Source organism: Scyliorhinus torazame, chromosome X, assembly GCF_047496885.1.
Source record: "Scyliorhinus torazame isolate Kashiwa2021f chromosome X, sScyTor2.1, whole genome shotgun sequence".
Lineage (NCBI taxonomy): Eukaryota > Metazoa > Chordata > Chondrichthyes > Carcharhiniformes > Scyliorhinidae > Scyliorhinus > Scyliorhinus torazame.
In genome coordinates this window covers 30799060-30815335 of record NC_092738.1, presented here as the reverse complement: position 1 = coordinate 30815335, position 16276 = coordinate 30799060, and the positions used below count along the sequence as shown (strand labels likewise).

At 46.5% G+C, this 16276-nt stretch overlaps 1 protein-coding gene across 1 annotated transcript in view; it reads left to right on the top strand.

Annotated features, from left to right (window-relative positions):
* The window catches only part of LOC140405481 (STE20/SPS1-related proline-alanine-rich protein kinase-like), a 253266-nt gene extending 237442 nt beyond the window's left edge, over positions 1-15824 (top strand). Inside the window, exons 13-17 of the mRNA XM_072493974.1 lie at positions 1770-1837; positions 2378-2430; positions 6326-6394; positions 6890-6954; positions 14334-15824. Of these exons, the coding sequence (XP_072350075.1) occupies positions 1770-1837; positions 2378-2430; positions 6326-6394; positions 6890-6954; positions 14334-14405 (327 nt within the window). The 3' untranslated portion in view covers positions 14406-15824. The remainder of the gene's footprint in view (positions 1-1769; positions 1838-2377; positions 2431-6325; positions 6395-6889; positions 6955-14333) is intronic.
* The last annotated feature ends 452 nt before the right edge of the window (positions 15825-16276 follow it).

Genomic DNA, 16276 nt, shown 5'->3' with positions numbered 1-16276 from the left:
TAGATACGACATGGAGAGCCAGGTGTTCGAATTCTCCGACAGGGATTAAGCAGTGTAGCAGCCTCAGACAATACCTCCACCACGGTGTTCCGAATGGAGTGGTGGTTGCCAGCCAGATATAGGGGGTGGGGGGACCAGAGGACATTCATGATTAAGTTCTATATAAAGTCAGTCAGATATGGAACTAAGAGCTGACCCCTTTGTAAATATAATTGCTTTGCAATAAACCGTTTTCTATTTTTTTTCCCAATTCGGGGGCGATTTAGCGTGGCCAATCCACTGACCCTGGTGGGTTTGGGGGGGGGGGGGGGGGGGGGGAGACCCACGCAGACACGGGGAGAATGTGCAAACTCCACATGGACAGTGACCGGGGCTGGGATCGAACCCGGGTCCTCAACACTGTGAGGCAGCAGTGCTAACCACTGTTCCACATCCAAAGTCAGATTGATCATAGATGGGCCACTAAAATTGCTCTCAATACTTGTGTCAAGGAAGGAAATTTCAGCCATGGTGCTGGAAGCATGAGAATGGCCAGGTAGCCTGCCAACATGGACCTTCAAGTTTCAGGCATGGACAATAGGCACCAGGGCAGGAAATTGGAGGGTGACAAGTGCCTTTGGAACTAACCCCAGAAGGGAACCCCAGAAGGGAGTGGGAGTGAGAGGAGGGGGAAGGACCTGCTATAACACACAACTGTACCTCGGTTTCTGAGCAGTGACTCCAGTTTTATTGATTATGTTAGATTAATGTAGCAGCCAGAGGCAAATAGAACAAGATACATCTCTGGCAAAACTCACTAATGCTAACTGAAAGTACAAATAAGAGCTGGACAATCTGTTGGGATGACAGTGGTGAAAGCCCAGAGCTTCCCATAGTTTAATGCCTGAGCCGCCAATCCTGCTGATGAAATGAAATGAAAAGAAAATTGTTTATTGTCACAAGTAGGCTTCAAATGAAGTTACTGTGAAAAGCCCCTAGTCACCACATTCTGGCGCCTGTTCGGGGAGGCCGTTACGGGAATTGAACCGTGCTGCTGGCCTGCCTTGGTCTGCTTTCAAAGCCAGCGATTTAGCCCTGTGCTAAACCAGCCCCTGAGGATAAGGGTTCAGCTCTAGACCCTCATACTACCCTGACATTTTACAATACATTTTATGCCATGCTCTTGTTATTAGCCAATAAATTTGTGCCCCTGAAGAAATAGAATCACAGCTACTATTTTGTTTTATTTTTAAATTTTATTTAGTATATCCAATTCAATTTTTTTCCAATTAAGGGGCAATTTAGCGCGGCCAATCCACCTACCCTGCATATCTTTGGGTTGTGGGGGTGAAACCCACGCAGACACAGGGAGAATGTGCAAACTCCACACGGACAGTGACCCAGAGCCGGAATCGAACCTGGGACCTCGACGCTGTGAGGCAACAGGGCTAACCCACTGCGCCACCGTGTTGCCCTGAATCACAGCTACTATGATCAGACTGGGGATATATAGACAATTGGACATTATGTTGTGTGAATCTATGGATTAGCAATAACACAAGGATGACATCTTTGCAGAGTGCAGTTGACCAAGGTAGTTTCTTTTTATTTTGGGATTGAGTAGTGCCACAAGATAAGTGCCCTCACACAGTGGGCCAAATGGAACATTATCACAGACAAACATCTCTTTTCTAACTTACAGAAGCTAACTGGGCACATCTCTGAAGATTGGGATTTGACAAAGACGCATAATATTCTAACTCATTTTAACATTTTAATGTTTTTGACAGGAACAATCGGAAAGTCCATCTCATCTAAGTAACGAGGATAATTCTGTACATCTAGTCCTACGACTAAGGCAAGGAGGATTCAACCTTCATTAAATCTTGTGGAGAGTTCCGTGTGCACGGACACAGGCCAACTCAGTGGAATAAGTGGTGCTGCTGATGGGTGAACTGGTGTCTGTTCACCTCAGATGAGTACAAGTAGCCTGTGTATTGGAGCAGCTCTACCAAGGTTTCCAATGGAACAGTTAATCAAGGCGGTCATGGAGAGAGTCCAGAACAAGAGTCACTCTCGCAGAGAGATTGATGATGACTGTGAAGGGCTCGGCTGCCCGGCCCTCCCAGAGGCGGGGCCGCCCGGCCCTCCTAGAGGCGGTGCCATCCAGAGGGGGTAGTGGGGGAATGTTCACTTAAAGTCAGCAGGCACCGGTAAGAATTTGGAAGGAGGAGAATGAGCAGGATAGGGGGAAGGAAGGGTGGATTTTTAAGAAGTAAAATATTTTCAAACTCGGAAGGGAAGTCCTCCCATTAAGGAAGAAAGATTTTAGAGCTGGAAAAGTTAATGCAGAAATTGTGACACATCTCTTGGATTCACTGTTTTCATGTTTCCACAGAAATTTACGGAGGGAGTTGAACGACATCAGATTTGAGTTCACTCCAGGGAGGGGTAAGTTCCAGTGTGATATTTATGAAAGGTGATCGGTTAGATGTTGAGTAGCTGGTAACAGAATGGCAGTAGCTTTGCCCTTTCATTGTCTCAGTTAGAAATGGGACATAGCTCAAGAAACCTAACTGGGAATGGGACAAGTAACCAAATAGTGACGGGTCTGGAGGCCCCAGTGATGGCATCTCTGCCGTTTTCGCCAGCAAAATATTCGGTGAATCCAGTGGTAGTCTCCACTGCGTGTCCTTGATAAGTATGTGCCTGTCAGGCAGGGAGGAAGTGGTCGAGCAAGGGAACCGTGGTTTACTAAGGCAGTCGAAACACTTGTCAAGAGGAAGAAGGAGGCTTATGTAAAGATGAGACATGAAGGTTCAGTTAGGGCGCTCGAGAGTTACAAGTTAGCTAGGAAGGACTTAAAAAGAGAGAGCTAAGAAGAGCCAGGAGGGGACATGAGAGGTCTTTGGCAGGTAGGATCAAGGATAACCCTAAAGCTTTCTATAGATATGTCAGGAATAAACAAATGACTAGGGTAAGAGTAGGGCCAGTCAAGGACAGTAGTGGGAAGTTGTGCTTGGAGTCCGAGGAGATAGGAGAGGTGCTAAATGAATATTTTTTGTCAGTATTCACACAGGAAAAAGACAATGTTGTCAAGGAGAATACTGAGATTCAGGCTACTAGACTAGAAGGGCTTGAGGTTCATAAGGAGGAGGTGTTAACAATTCTGGAAAGTGTGAAAATAGATAAGTCCCCTGGGCCAGATGGGATTTATCCTAGGATTCTTTGGGAAGCTAGGGAGGAGATTGCTGAGCCTTTGGCTTTGATCTTTAAGTCATCTTTCTCAACAGGAATAGTGCCAGAAGACTGGAGGATAGCAAATGTTGTCCCCTTGTTCAAGAAGGGGAGTAGAGACAACCCCAGTAACTATAGACCAGTGAGCCTTACTTCTGTTGTGGGCAAAGTCTTGGAAAGGTTTAAAAGAGATAGGGTGTATAATCATCTGGAAAGGGATAATTTGATTAGACATAGTCAACACGGTTTTGTGAAGGGTAGGTCGTGCCTCACAAACCTTATTGAGTTCTTTGAGAAGGTGACCAAACAGGTGGATGAGGGTAAAGCAGTTGATGTGGTGTATATGGATTTCAGTAAAGCGTTTGATAAGGTTTCCCATGGTAGGCTACTGCAGAAAATACAGAAGCATGGGATTCAGGGAGATTCAGCAGTTTGGATCAGAAATTGGCTAGCTGGAAGAAGACAAAGGGTGGTGATTGATGGGAAGTGTTCAGACTGGAGTCCAGTTACTAGTGGTGTACCACAAGGATCTGTTTTGGGGCCACTGCTGTTTGTCATTTTTATAAATGACCTGGAGGAGGGCGTAGAAGGAGGGGTGAGTAAATTTGCAGATGACACTAAAGTCGGTGGAGTTGTGGACAGTGCGGAAGGATGTTACAAGTTACAGAGGGACATAGATAAGCTGCAGCGCTGGGCTGAGAGGTGGCAAATGGAGTTTAATGCAGAAAAGTGTGAGGTGATTCATTTTGGAAGGAATAACAGGAAGACAGAGTACTGGGCTAATGGTAAGATTCTTGGCAGTGTGGATGAGCAGAGAGATCTCGGTGTCCATGTACGTAGATCCCTGAAAGTTGCCACTCAGGTTGAGAGGGTTGTTAAGAAGGCGTACGGTGTGTTAGCTTTTATTGGTAGAGGGATTGGGTTTCGGAGCCATGAGGTCATGTTGCAGCTGTACAAAACTCTGGTGCGGCCGCATTTGGAGTATTGCGTGCAATTCTGGTCACCGCATTATAGGAAGGATGTGGAAGCATTGGAAAGGGTGCAGAGGAGATTTACCAGAATGTTGCCTGGTATGGAGGGAAGATCTTATGAGGAAAGGCTGAGGGACTTGAGGCTGTTTTTGTTAGAGAGAAGAAGGTTAAGAGGTGACTTAATTGAGGCATACAAGATGATCAGAGGATTGGATAGGGTGGACAGTGAGAGCCTTTTTCCTCGGATGGTGAGGTCTAGCACGAAGGAACATAGCTTTAAATTGAGGGGAGATAGATATAAGACAGACGTCAGAGGTAGGTTCTTTACTCAGAGAGTAGTAAGGGTGTGGAATGCCCTGCCTGCAACAGTAGTGGACTCGCCAACACTAAGGGTATTCAAATGGTCATTGGCTAGACATATGGGCGATAAGAGAATAGTGTAGATGGGCTTTAGAGCGGTTTCACAGGTCGGCGCAACATCGCGGGCCGAAGGGCCTGTACTGCGTTGTAATGTTCTATGTTGAAAATATGGCAGCAACTCGGTCACCATTTTAAGCTGAGGGTGGTATCAAGGTGGGCCCCAATCTATAGGAACCTCTCATCTCAACCAGAGAAATTGTATGTTACATTCAGGGGGTGGAAGGACAAGGGGCTGGAGAGGGTGAGGGATTTGTTTCTGGAGGGGCGGTTTGCAAGTTGGGAGGAGTTGAAGGAGGAAGCAGAGCCTGGGGGATCAGATAGGTTCAGATATTTCCAGGTGCGGGATTTTCCAACTTTCCTGGAGGCACCGCTGTCTACAGTACTGGAAAGGATTCTCATGTGCGGGTTGGAGGAGGGCAGCACATCTGCAATATATAGAAGGATCAAGAGGGGAAAGAGCAGGTTTCGGTGGACGGAGTGAAGACCAGGTGCGAGAAGGAGCTCGGACCCATTTTGGAGGAGGAGGTGTGGAGCGAGTCCCTCTGTAGGGTGAATGCTACGTCATCGTGCAGGAGGTTGAGATTGATGGTGTTTAGGACCCACCTCACCAGGGCCAGGATGAGTCAATTTTTTGAGAGGGTTGAGGATAAGTGTGAGCCGTGCTAGAGGAGGCCTGCTCACCATACGCACATGTTCTGGTCCTGTCCTAAGTTGCTGGGTTTTTGGGGGTCTTTTTTTCGCACCATATCAGCAATCCTGATGTAGTGCACAAAGACTCCGTGAGACGAATAGAGTGAAGTCGATGAGGCTTTATTAAGCGTGTCTGTTCCCCCGCAGCTCGATAGTAGAATGGCCTGCGGGGGAGGACTCCGGCTTCTTATACTCCGCCTTCAGGGCGGAGCTAGAGGTCAACGGCCAACCAGGACCCGGGATCTGTCAGCCAATGACATTAGGGCTTCCAGTCCCACATGACCCCCAATACATACTACCACATTCACCCCTTGTCAAAAATGAACCCGGCGGGGTGATGCTTCGTATGGTGGTATGGGTTTACAGGGCTGGTCCTACCACACCTGAATATTGGATTAGAGTACTGTCTATTAGTCACTGTTTTTGAGGTGTCTGACCAACCAGAGTTGGGAGCGGATGGGTTGGCATTTGCATCACTGTTGGCCAGGTGACGGATACAGTGGAGGCAGGCGACACCACCCAGTGTCGAAGCATGGCTGGGTGATTTACTGAAGTTCTTGTATCTTGAGAAGGTCAAGTTCACAGTGAGGATGGGTTGATTGATGGATTCTTTCATAGGTGGCGGCCGTTTATATTGCACTTTAAGGATCTGGTCATCGTTAGCTGTTAGGGGGAGCTGTTTAGTGAGGGAGGGGATTGTTCTGGATGGATTTCTGTTATTAGGGTTCCTATTACTGTTGTTGCCTGTATTTTCTGATGTATGTGTTGGTTCTTGATATAAAATATTAAAATTTCAATTAAAATATTGTTTAAAAAAGGTAACCAAATAGTTAAGCGAAAAGGAGGTTGACTTTTTGTTTAAGCCCCTGTGGATGTCCTAGACCACAATGAACAATGGACAAGGGGAGTACTTTCATGGTCTGTTAAAATTGAAGCATCAGCCTGTTGTCGCCCTGATCTGTATTAAACAATTAATCTAATTACACATACAATTCTTTGATACGGATTTCAAACATCTGTCCCTGTAGACTCTGCAGTGGGTGTTTCTCAGGAGCTCGTCTCTGCGGGTTTAGTGGACGAGTTTGACATGATGGTTGGTAAGTTGCAATTCCATCAATTTTCAGATGAAATTAAAGCCAGAGCAGCAGTCAGGACTTTATTGGTCTCAGTACCAGGGAGCTGGGGTTGGGGGTGGAAAAACAGGAGTAAAAACACAGGACTCCCACTTGGAGCAATCTGAATGTGACCCAGGTGCAGGGGCTGGAGGGCAGAAAAGTCGGCAGAATTCGCACTCCTTATCGCTGTCCAGTGATTTATCCTCTGCCTCTGACCATACCCATGTAGGTATTGATTTGGTAACAATGCTCATCATAGCAAATAGCCTGCTAACACATGGAAGTCTGACTACAGAGAGCTGCAGGCACTGTCAGAGCCTGTCCACAAACACTCACTTCGGGAGATGGTGGAAAATTTCCCCCTCAATGTGTTGCCTTGAGGGCTGTGTCCCACCCGACCTCACTCAGTAGTTGTAGGACTGTTGGATGATATAATGACCTCTTACTTCACAACCTTTTCTTCTGTTGTTTCATTAGTGGCCAACAACTTGCAGAGACTAGTAGATGATCCCCATTCTAACAGGAGCCTCACATTCGGACTGGTAAGATCATCAATTAACAAACACCCCCGCAAAAACGTAAAGAGCTGCTCACAGGTGGTTTCCTCTCCAACTCTTGATGGGTTTATCATTTCAAAATTAGAGAACTAATTTTCTGTCGCACCTAAGCTACGATTTGCTGAACAAGAACTGCACAGCCCTGGTTCCGTTTAACATTCCAAAAACTGCAGACTTGATTCCTACTCTGAGCAATACTTTAAATAGCATATCCTGGGAGGGGGGGGGGGGGGTAAATTTCCTACTATACTACAAACCATGGCTCAAGTATCTAAACCAATACTGTACCTCCCTTTTTCATGCAAACCTTTATACTACTACAGGATTAGCCTTTCAATGACGGTTATCCTCCACCCCCGCTCCTCTCCCCTACCATCTCCCAATTTAAAAAATAAAATAAAATTTAGAGTAGTTTTTTCCAATTAACACGGGGAGAATGTACAAACTCCACACGGACAGTGACCCAGAGCCGGGATCGAACCTGGGACCACGGTGCCGTGATGCAGCAGTGCTAACCCACTGCGTCACTGTGCTGCCCCAGGTGTTGAGCATCTTGAGTGTTGTTGGAGCTGCACTCATCCAGGCAAGTGGAGAGTATTCCATCACACTCCTGACTTGTGCCTTGTAGATAGATGGTGGACAGGCTTTGGGGGGGTCAGGAGGTCAGTTACTCTCCACAGGATTCCTAGCCTTTGTCCTGCCCTGGTCGCCATAGTAATAATATGGCTGGGTCCAGTTCAGTTTCTGATCAGTGGTAACCCCCAAGATGTTGAATGTGGGGGATTCAGTGATGGTAATGCCATTGAATGTCAAGGGGTGATGGTTAGATTCTCTCTTGTAGGAGATGGGCATTGCCTGGCACGTGTGTGGTGCAAATGTAACTTGCCACTTGTCAGCCCCAAGCCTGGATATTGTCCAGGTCTTGCTGCATTTGGACAGGTTCATTATCTGAGGATCTGTGAATGGTGCTGAACATTGTCCAGTCATCTGCGAACAATTCCCACTTCTGTCTTTATGATGGAAGGGAGGTCATTGATGAAGCAGCTGAAGATGGCTGGGCCGAGGACACTACCCTGAGGAACTCCTGCAGTGATGTCCTGGAGCTGAGATGATTGACCTCCAACCACCACAACCATCTTCCTTTGTGCCGGGTATGACTCCAACCAGCGGAGAGTTTTCCCCGATTCCCATTGGCTCCGGTTTAGCTAGGGCTCCTTGATGCCACACTCTGTCAAATGCTGCCTTGATGTCAAGGGCAGTCACTCTCACCTCACCTCTGGCATTCAGCTCTTTTGGTGAACTGGCCTATAATTTCCAGATTTCAGTCTCCTGGTCTGTTAGCTTCGTTGAATGAGGTAACCGTGTTACAACTGGCTTCATAAGTCATGGGAGGACAAGTTAGAAAAAGTACCCACTTGTATCAGGAAGAATTCGAGATCAGATCCGGCAATTAATCGCATGGTGAAGTTCCCCCTCTTCTGCCCAACAGTGTTTCGGAGCCCCAAGTTTGGAAAAGCAACCTTATCGTATTCAAATTCATGTTTCTTCCCTATTTCCACACCAGCTAGCTCTAACCTCTGCAGCGGTTTTGATTTGTGCCTCAGGCTGGCTGAGGGACTGGATTGAGATGGCTCAGTCATTTCAGTTAATGACCCTTTTAGCCAGTCACCAGCCTCTCATCCAAGTTAAAGTGTCCACATCAAGGTGACCAGGAAGGGGACTTCCAGCAGTACAAGCTGCAAGAAGCCCAGTGATACTTGAGGAAAACATTGCAGCCAAGAAACAACTTTGTTATCCATCAACTTCAACCAAATAAAATGCTCCAGAGCACCGAACAACGTGGGCAATACCTGTACCAAATGGCTGGTGAGCACAGGTAACTGGGAGAATGAGATTTTAATAAAATAATCTTTATTAGTGTCGCAAGTTGGCTTACATTAACACTGCAATGAAGTTACTGTGAAAAGCCAGTCCCTGCCGCTGTGAAGCAACAGTGCTAACCACTCAGCTCCCGTGCCACCCCGCTGCCCCTTGACCAGGAGAGGATGTGGAGTTTTGGATGCTACAATTTGTAATGGGTGGAACTTGGGTGGCCAACAAGAACACTGGAGTACCAGCCTGGGGGTGGGCAAGCGTTTCAGTGACCGTGGGGGTGGTGTTGATGAGATGGGAATAGGTTGGCTTGCCCATGGCAAAGATGTGCGATTTGAAAAGTGGTCTTGACTTTGAGATGGAAACCTCCAGATTAGTGTTTGAGATGGTAGGGGAGGCATGGTGGCATTGCTGCCCACGGCACTGAGGACCCGGGTTCAATCCTGGCCCTGGGTCACTGTCCGTGTGGGGTTTGCACATTCTCCAGTGTTTGCGTGGGTCTCACCCCCACAACCCAAAGATGTGCAGGGTAGGTGGATTGGCCACACTGAATTACCACTTAACTGGAGATGGTAAGGGCAGCGCAGTGGTTAGCACTGCAGCCTCACGGCACCGAGGTCCCAGGTTCGATCCTGGCTTTGGGTCACTGTCAGTGTGGAGTTTGCACATTGTCCCCGTGTTTGCGTGGGTTTCACCCCCACAACCCAAAGATGTGCAGGGTAGGTGAATTGGCCACGCTAAATTGCCCCTTATTGGGTAATCTAAATTTAAGAAGAAAAAAAAAAGACGCTCAACACAATCCAGGACAAAGGACCCCACTTGATTGCTCCCCCTTCCACAAATATTCAAACTCTCCACCACCGCCGAGCAGTGGCAGCCGTGTGTACCATCTACAAGATGCAACTCACCAAGGTTCCTTAGACAGCACCTTCCAAACCCACAACCACTGCCATCGAGAAGGACAAGAGCAGCAGATACCTGGGAACCCCACCACCTGGAGGTTCCCCTCCAAGTCACTTACCATCCTGACTTGGAAATATATCACCATTCCTTCACTGTCGCTGGGGCAACATCCTGGAATTCCCTCTCTAACAGCACGGTGGGTGTACCCACACCTCAGGGACTGCAACTGTTCAAGAAGGCAACACATCACCACCTGAAGGGCAACTAGGAATGGGCAATAAATACTGGCCTAACCAGTGGCACCACCATCCTGGAAATGAATTTTCTTAAAATTTAAAAATGCTAAAATCTATCATGAAAGAAATGGTAACAGGCCATTTAGAAAATCATAATACAATCAGGCAGAGTATGAAAGGAAAATTGTGTTTGACAAATTTATTAGAGTCCATTAAGGATGTAACAAGCAGGGTGGATAAAGGGGACCAGTAGATGTAGTGCATTTAGATTTCCAAAAGGCATTCAATAAGGTGCCACATAAAAAGTTACTGCACAAGAGTTTGGGGTGTTAGGTGTAATGTACGAGCATAGAGAGAGAACTGGCTAAGTAACAGAAAACAGAGTTGGGATAAGTGGGTAATTTTCAGGTTAGTGAACTGTAGTTAGTGGAGTGGGTGCTACATGGATCGTTGCTAGGGCCTTAACTATTTACAATCCATATTAATGACCTGGATGAAGGGACCATGGACTCAATCCTATTGCCACACTGCACCGGAAAGCCGGGAGACCCTGCTCCCGGGATATACCCGGCTTACACGCCTCGTGAGATCCAACACAATCTCGTGAGACATTGTGATGTGAATCCCGCCTACAATGGGCAGGGTCACATTTTAGCAAATCTGCATATTAGAGCGAGGTAGTAAGCCTTACCCTTGTGCAGATTCCCAAGGTACCCGAGGCTTTGGGATTCAATCCCTCCGCCTCGAGGGAGCGCTGTTTGGTGCTGGTCCCCACAAACACGGACCAGACGGAACGGCGCTCGTGGAGGTCTCCAAGGGGATCGGAGGCCCCAGCTGCATGCCCTTTGGGCAGGGTGATGCCCTGGCACTGCTGGTGCCACCTGGATCATGAAGATGAGGAGGAATTTCTTCTTTGGAGGGTTGTGAACGTTTGGAATTCTCTACCCCACAGAGCAGTGGAGGCGGAGTCATTGAATATATTAGTCACGGGTAATAGACAGGAAGTAGAGTTGAGGCCACAGTCTGATCAACCATCATCTAACCAAATAGCAGAGCAGGCTCGAGGGACCAGATGTTCTACTCCTGCTCCTATTATTTATGTTCTTAAACCACGGTCCTTTCCGGTGTAGGTGACTAGATCAGTCAGCTGTTGACTATATTCAAGGCAGAAGTTGATAGACTTTTGGATGAAGAGAATCAAGGGATACGAGGACTTGAGATAAGACCAGCCATGTTCTTATTGTCTGGCAGGGCAGACTCGAGGGCCATATTGCCCTATTTCTAATGTTCCAAGCCATCAATGGCAGCTCTACCACCTCATTTTACTGGTTTATTTACATTTTTTAAAAGCAATTTTACCTCAACTTGCTAAGTGTACAAATTTCTGTCTGGGGCCTCATCAACGCCCAATAATGCAAAATGTTCTCGGCTTAAAGTCTTTCGGGAATGGTTTGATTTTACAGTTTAAGTGAAAGTAAAAATAGTTCTGAAATGATGTGGTTTGAATGAAGTTGGTTCTGAACTCTGCCCTTCTTTCAGTATAACGAGTAGTTCATCATCATGAGCAATCATTCATGCCAAGCCAGTGATCTGAAACTGCCGCGTGAGAACAGAGTAAACGGTATGGAGATTGGATCGGTCAGTCAGAATAGAACGGAGTTCAATCACCAATTATATGCTCCCAAACAGTAATGAAACACTTCTGTTCAGAAAACATATCAGAGAAATTGGGCTTCACAAATGGTCTTAATGTCCACGGTGCACAAGAAAACTTGCGGACTGAGTTGCATCAGGCATCATATTGGCTGCCAGAAGTATGCAGAGCTGACATCAGTTAGAATACAACAATTGATTTAATGCCAGCAGTGCCATTTTGGAGTTCAATGCTCCAGGCAACAACCTCACTCAGCTGAACACGTGTTCAGCAGAAGGAAGGATCCTGTCACCAACACTATTTAAAGGGAACATCAGCTACTTACAGATTACTTGCTGGTTGATTTTCCACTGGCTGTTGCTATGATTCTGCAAGTGTTTGGTGCTTTTTATTGTCGTTTCAAGTTGTGAAAGTCTTCAGGGACTGGTAGGGCAGGTGCGGAAGGTGTTTTTGCCGATTTCAAGGCTTCTTGGAGAATGAACAGAGACCACACAGATCAGGACAAGCTGCTCGAAGAGGAGAAGGAACAACATACGGAGAGGTCTGTGCTTCAGTAAGGACATCCCGATTGAAACCTGCCACCCACTGTAGCAACAATACAACTTCAGAACAGGGCAAAGACTGCATTGCCAATAGCTGCAAGGTGACCATGACGATTAACTGCAACATCTCGTAGTTTGCTATCCTGGGGGAGGTCACTGTTCCCTATTTGAGAGCCAAATACATTTCAGGCAGAGCAAGTGTTCGGTTTTGCTGGGTGCGAGGGCTTTGTCAGAGTGCAGGAGGCAATGGATTGCATGCACATCTGCTCTATACTAGAACATCCAGCTGGTGTGTCCACAGACAGAGAATCAGGCAGGCCAACACCCAGTATCTTAGCAGCAATAAAAATGCCTGTATTCTGTGGCAGCTGCATTTGAACCACCATGGTAAACCAAAAGATGGTTGCTGGGCAACAAAGGCTGACCACTGACCACATGGCCGATGACTCCAGTACGCAACCCATGCACAGGTATGCATACACAAAGTCATGCTGTTACACAAAGAATAATGGAGCAGACCACTGTCACGCTGAAACAAGGTTTAGGCTGATGGATGTCGGAGAAGAAGCCCTACTTGGCAAAGCAGGTGTCTAGGCTTGTGAGAATCTGCTGCACACCCTCACGAGGGCACAGCTCATGCCACCAGCTGTGCAGTGAGCAGCTATGGAGCATGAGGAGGAGGAGGAGGAGGAGGAGGAGGAGGAGGAGGATCACAAAGAGGAAAGGAGGAAGCAACATAGACACCTGCTTTCTGCCTGGGCTTCCAGGGAAGAAGGCATCCCTATGTAATACCAGTCAATGCCAATTCCCCATTCATCAACACTCTCACCCCATAACGACTAGGGCTGGTTTAGTACAGTGGGCTAAACAGCTGACTTGTAATGCAGAACAAGGCCAGCAGCGCGGGTTCAATTCCCGAACCAGCCTCCCCGAACAGGCACCGGAATGTGGCGACTAGGGGCTTTTCACAGTAACTTCATTGAAGCCTACTAGTGACAATAAGTTATTATTATTCTGTCACTGAACATCACAGCATCTGCTTGGCCACAATGCAAATATAAAAACCACAAAATAAACATTCAAACCCATATTTCAAAATGAAATTATATTGCATACAAAAGTCAACTCATCACACTTAGTCGGTCTTCCATGCCTTTACCTGTCCTAGTGCTCCTGCATAGTGTGTTCCAACACACTAGTGTTGCAACATAGTGCGTTTCAACACAATGCTACTCTAGTGGCTTTAAGCATGACTGGTGGAAGGAATCCGATTTTAATAGGAGACTGCAGGTGGCCTTACAGAATGCCCTCTAGAGACTTTGGGCCGAGAAGACTGGCTGTGGATTGCACCATCCCGGCATCAATGGCAGCAGTCCAGGCTGGCTCGCAGGCAACAAGCACACTGACAGATTGGCAGACTGAATGCAGTCTTCCGGAGGGAGTCACTACTGGAAGAGATTGAGAGTTTGCTGTGCCATCCCTTTGCACACTGATCCGCAACCACTATGGCAGTCGTCCGAGCTTCCATGGCAGCAAGCTGACATTGCATAAAGCAGTCGGGAGTCCAGAAGTTGGGTGACTGCTGGTACTGCCATGTTAGTTGCAACATAGATCAGTGGGTGCTGCATCACTGTCGGCTCTGCAAGTGTCTGAACAAAGTTGGCTGCTATTTCCATGCAGGAAAGGCTGGTTTTCAACTTCTGCGCAAAGTTCTGTGCATCCTCCATGCTCCTTGACATTGATCATTGGCTTTCTGGCAGGCTTCCCAATGCACCAAACATTTTGTTTGGCAATACCCAATGACATTCTTCTGTAGGCTTCCCCCATCAAATTGCTCATCAGACTCCTCCGTCACAGAGCACACCCATGCCCTCAAAATCTGGTAAGCTGGCACCTGCACAATCCTTGCCCCCCCTGCTCTAGCTGCAAGCCACTCATGACCATTGTGTCATTCCATGCAGATCCTGCCTCTCTGCTATACTCTTACATGGTGTCAGTATCTGAGCTGGTAGCTGCAAGTGTGAAATCATGTAACGGCGCTGTCTCTGTAGCCCCATACCTCAGTTTGGCATCTGCTGGCCAATCAAGATGTAAAACTAAATGATTGAAAGGAATGCCAGCTGGACGCTCACTCTTTCCCCCTCATTCTCCTCACAGGTCTCTGGCTGTGAAGGCTACAGCCCAGATGAAACCAAACTCATTGGATTTGCACAACTCAGCATAAGATGACGATTCTCCTCAGCAACCGGTACCAAAGAATTCTGGGACGCCTCTCTATCAACACGACCTGAATCTCCCCTGCCCCTCCCCGAGAGCACTTTATACATGCTGTTTAATTATCATGCTTCTAGTCCTCTGCATATCAATACTGTAGTAGTAAGAGTTCAATATTCAGCAAGGGATTTTCAAAAGATTGTCAAATTACCCTGCCCTAGAATCAGCTCCAATATCTTAACCATGTACAATGGGTTTGTGCCTCCTGGAATAGAGCAAAGTGTCTTAATTCAATTCTAGAATGATGAAAAAGCCATTTTATCTCCCTCTCCCTTGCAGCCTAGGTTCAGTGTTTGAAGGCAAGAAACCAGAGTACGGTCGCAAAATATGAATGCACTCAGCTCATTTGATTTAGATAATTTGCCATTTGATTCACAGGATTAGTGTCATCCTTGCATCTCTTCTAGTCCTGCTAAATATTGGCATACGAAAAGTGTTAACTGTGCTGACATTTTCCTCCAGGGAGATATAAAATATATATATGCTGCATTACCACTGGGTTCCCAATCAGACAGTTTTGTACACTCAGCTATTCTCATGTCATAGGAACTTTTAATCACCAATTAAAATAGGGGAAAATTGAGGCAGTGACATAGGAAGATTAAAGAGCTCTTAGTTATAAATGGTTAGTCTCATGCACATAGATGACCAGTTAACAGATTAGTTGCTACAGCAGTGAGCAGGGTTTGGAAGGAGTTCTTTCTCATAAATCCTATGGTTGGAGCCCAACAGTGACTTGTTACAACAAAACCGGCTGCTTAGAAGACCGTTCTCAGGTCAACTTAAACATCTTATCTATTGGATTTTCCCTGCAATATTAAATGTATTTCCTTGTAACAGGTGCTCGAACCTGGTTTGGGCTCATCAAAAGAATCCACAATATGAACTCAGTTTATGTAGTTCGGTCTTATTGGTTAGTGAACTGGACAGAGGAATATGAAAACTCGTCATTGTGTACCATGGCAGGATTTGAAATCTGAAATGTGGCTCCTCAATACTCTATAGCCCATTGGGCTTATTGTGTGTGGGATCTGCCTGGACATGATGTTTGTTCCCCCTTGGCGCACCCTACTGATCTTGTTAAGTGGCTCAGCGAGGGAAACAAATATCTTTTTGTTTAAAAATCTAGAAAACCTCTGAGCATTTCTCACTATTTGGGTTGGAATCTAATTCATTGCACGTCTGCTTGCCTCAGAGCATGTGTTTCAGCATCCCTGGCTTAGTGAATGAAAGGAGTCTTTCCTGTGCCAATTGAGAGCACACCTCAATGGTCAGTCAAGGAGGTATGATGGAGGAAATGTTTGTGGGGCAGATGGTTTTTCTCAGTTGTTTAAAGCATTATTAATAGGCAGATATGATCTATATTTTTAAAGGGGCGGGGGGGGGGGGGGAAAGAGAGAGTTAGGTCGTAAACCCTGGAAAGCAGGTGAATAATGCACCTATTCCAGAATTCTTCTATTCAATGAATGAGGCATTCCAAAGTAAAGCAGATAGAGATTGTGATGTCACAGGTTTCCTGGCTCTAGCCCAGCCACATCCCATGTGCCAGTAGTAATAGGTTCACTAAAGCAGAGGTATAGCACCTCTGTGAATTAGACTTAAATTTGCACAAGCTTATGCTTAAGAGTATTTATTATTCTGCACTTAGCAATGACATGATACTTCCTCTGGAGAAGAGGCACACCTTGGTAAGAAATATCCAAGTCTCCTCAGACTTCACTACATGGAAACAAATAACTTTCTGAATACAACTTTAATCATGCAAATCAAAAAGGATCCCTGCATCAGACCCAGAATGCTCCAGTTTTAAAGTGTGATGCAGTGAT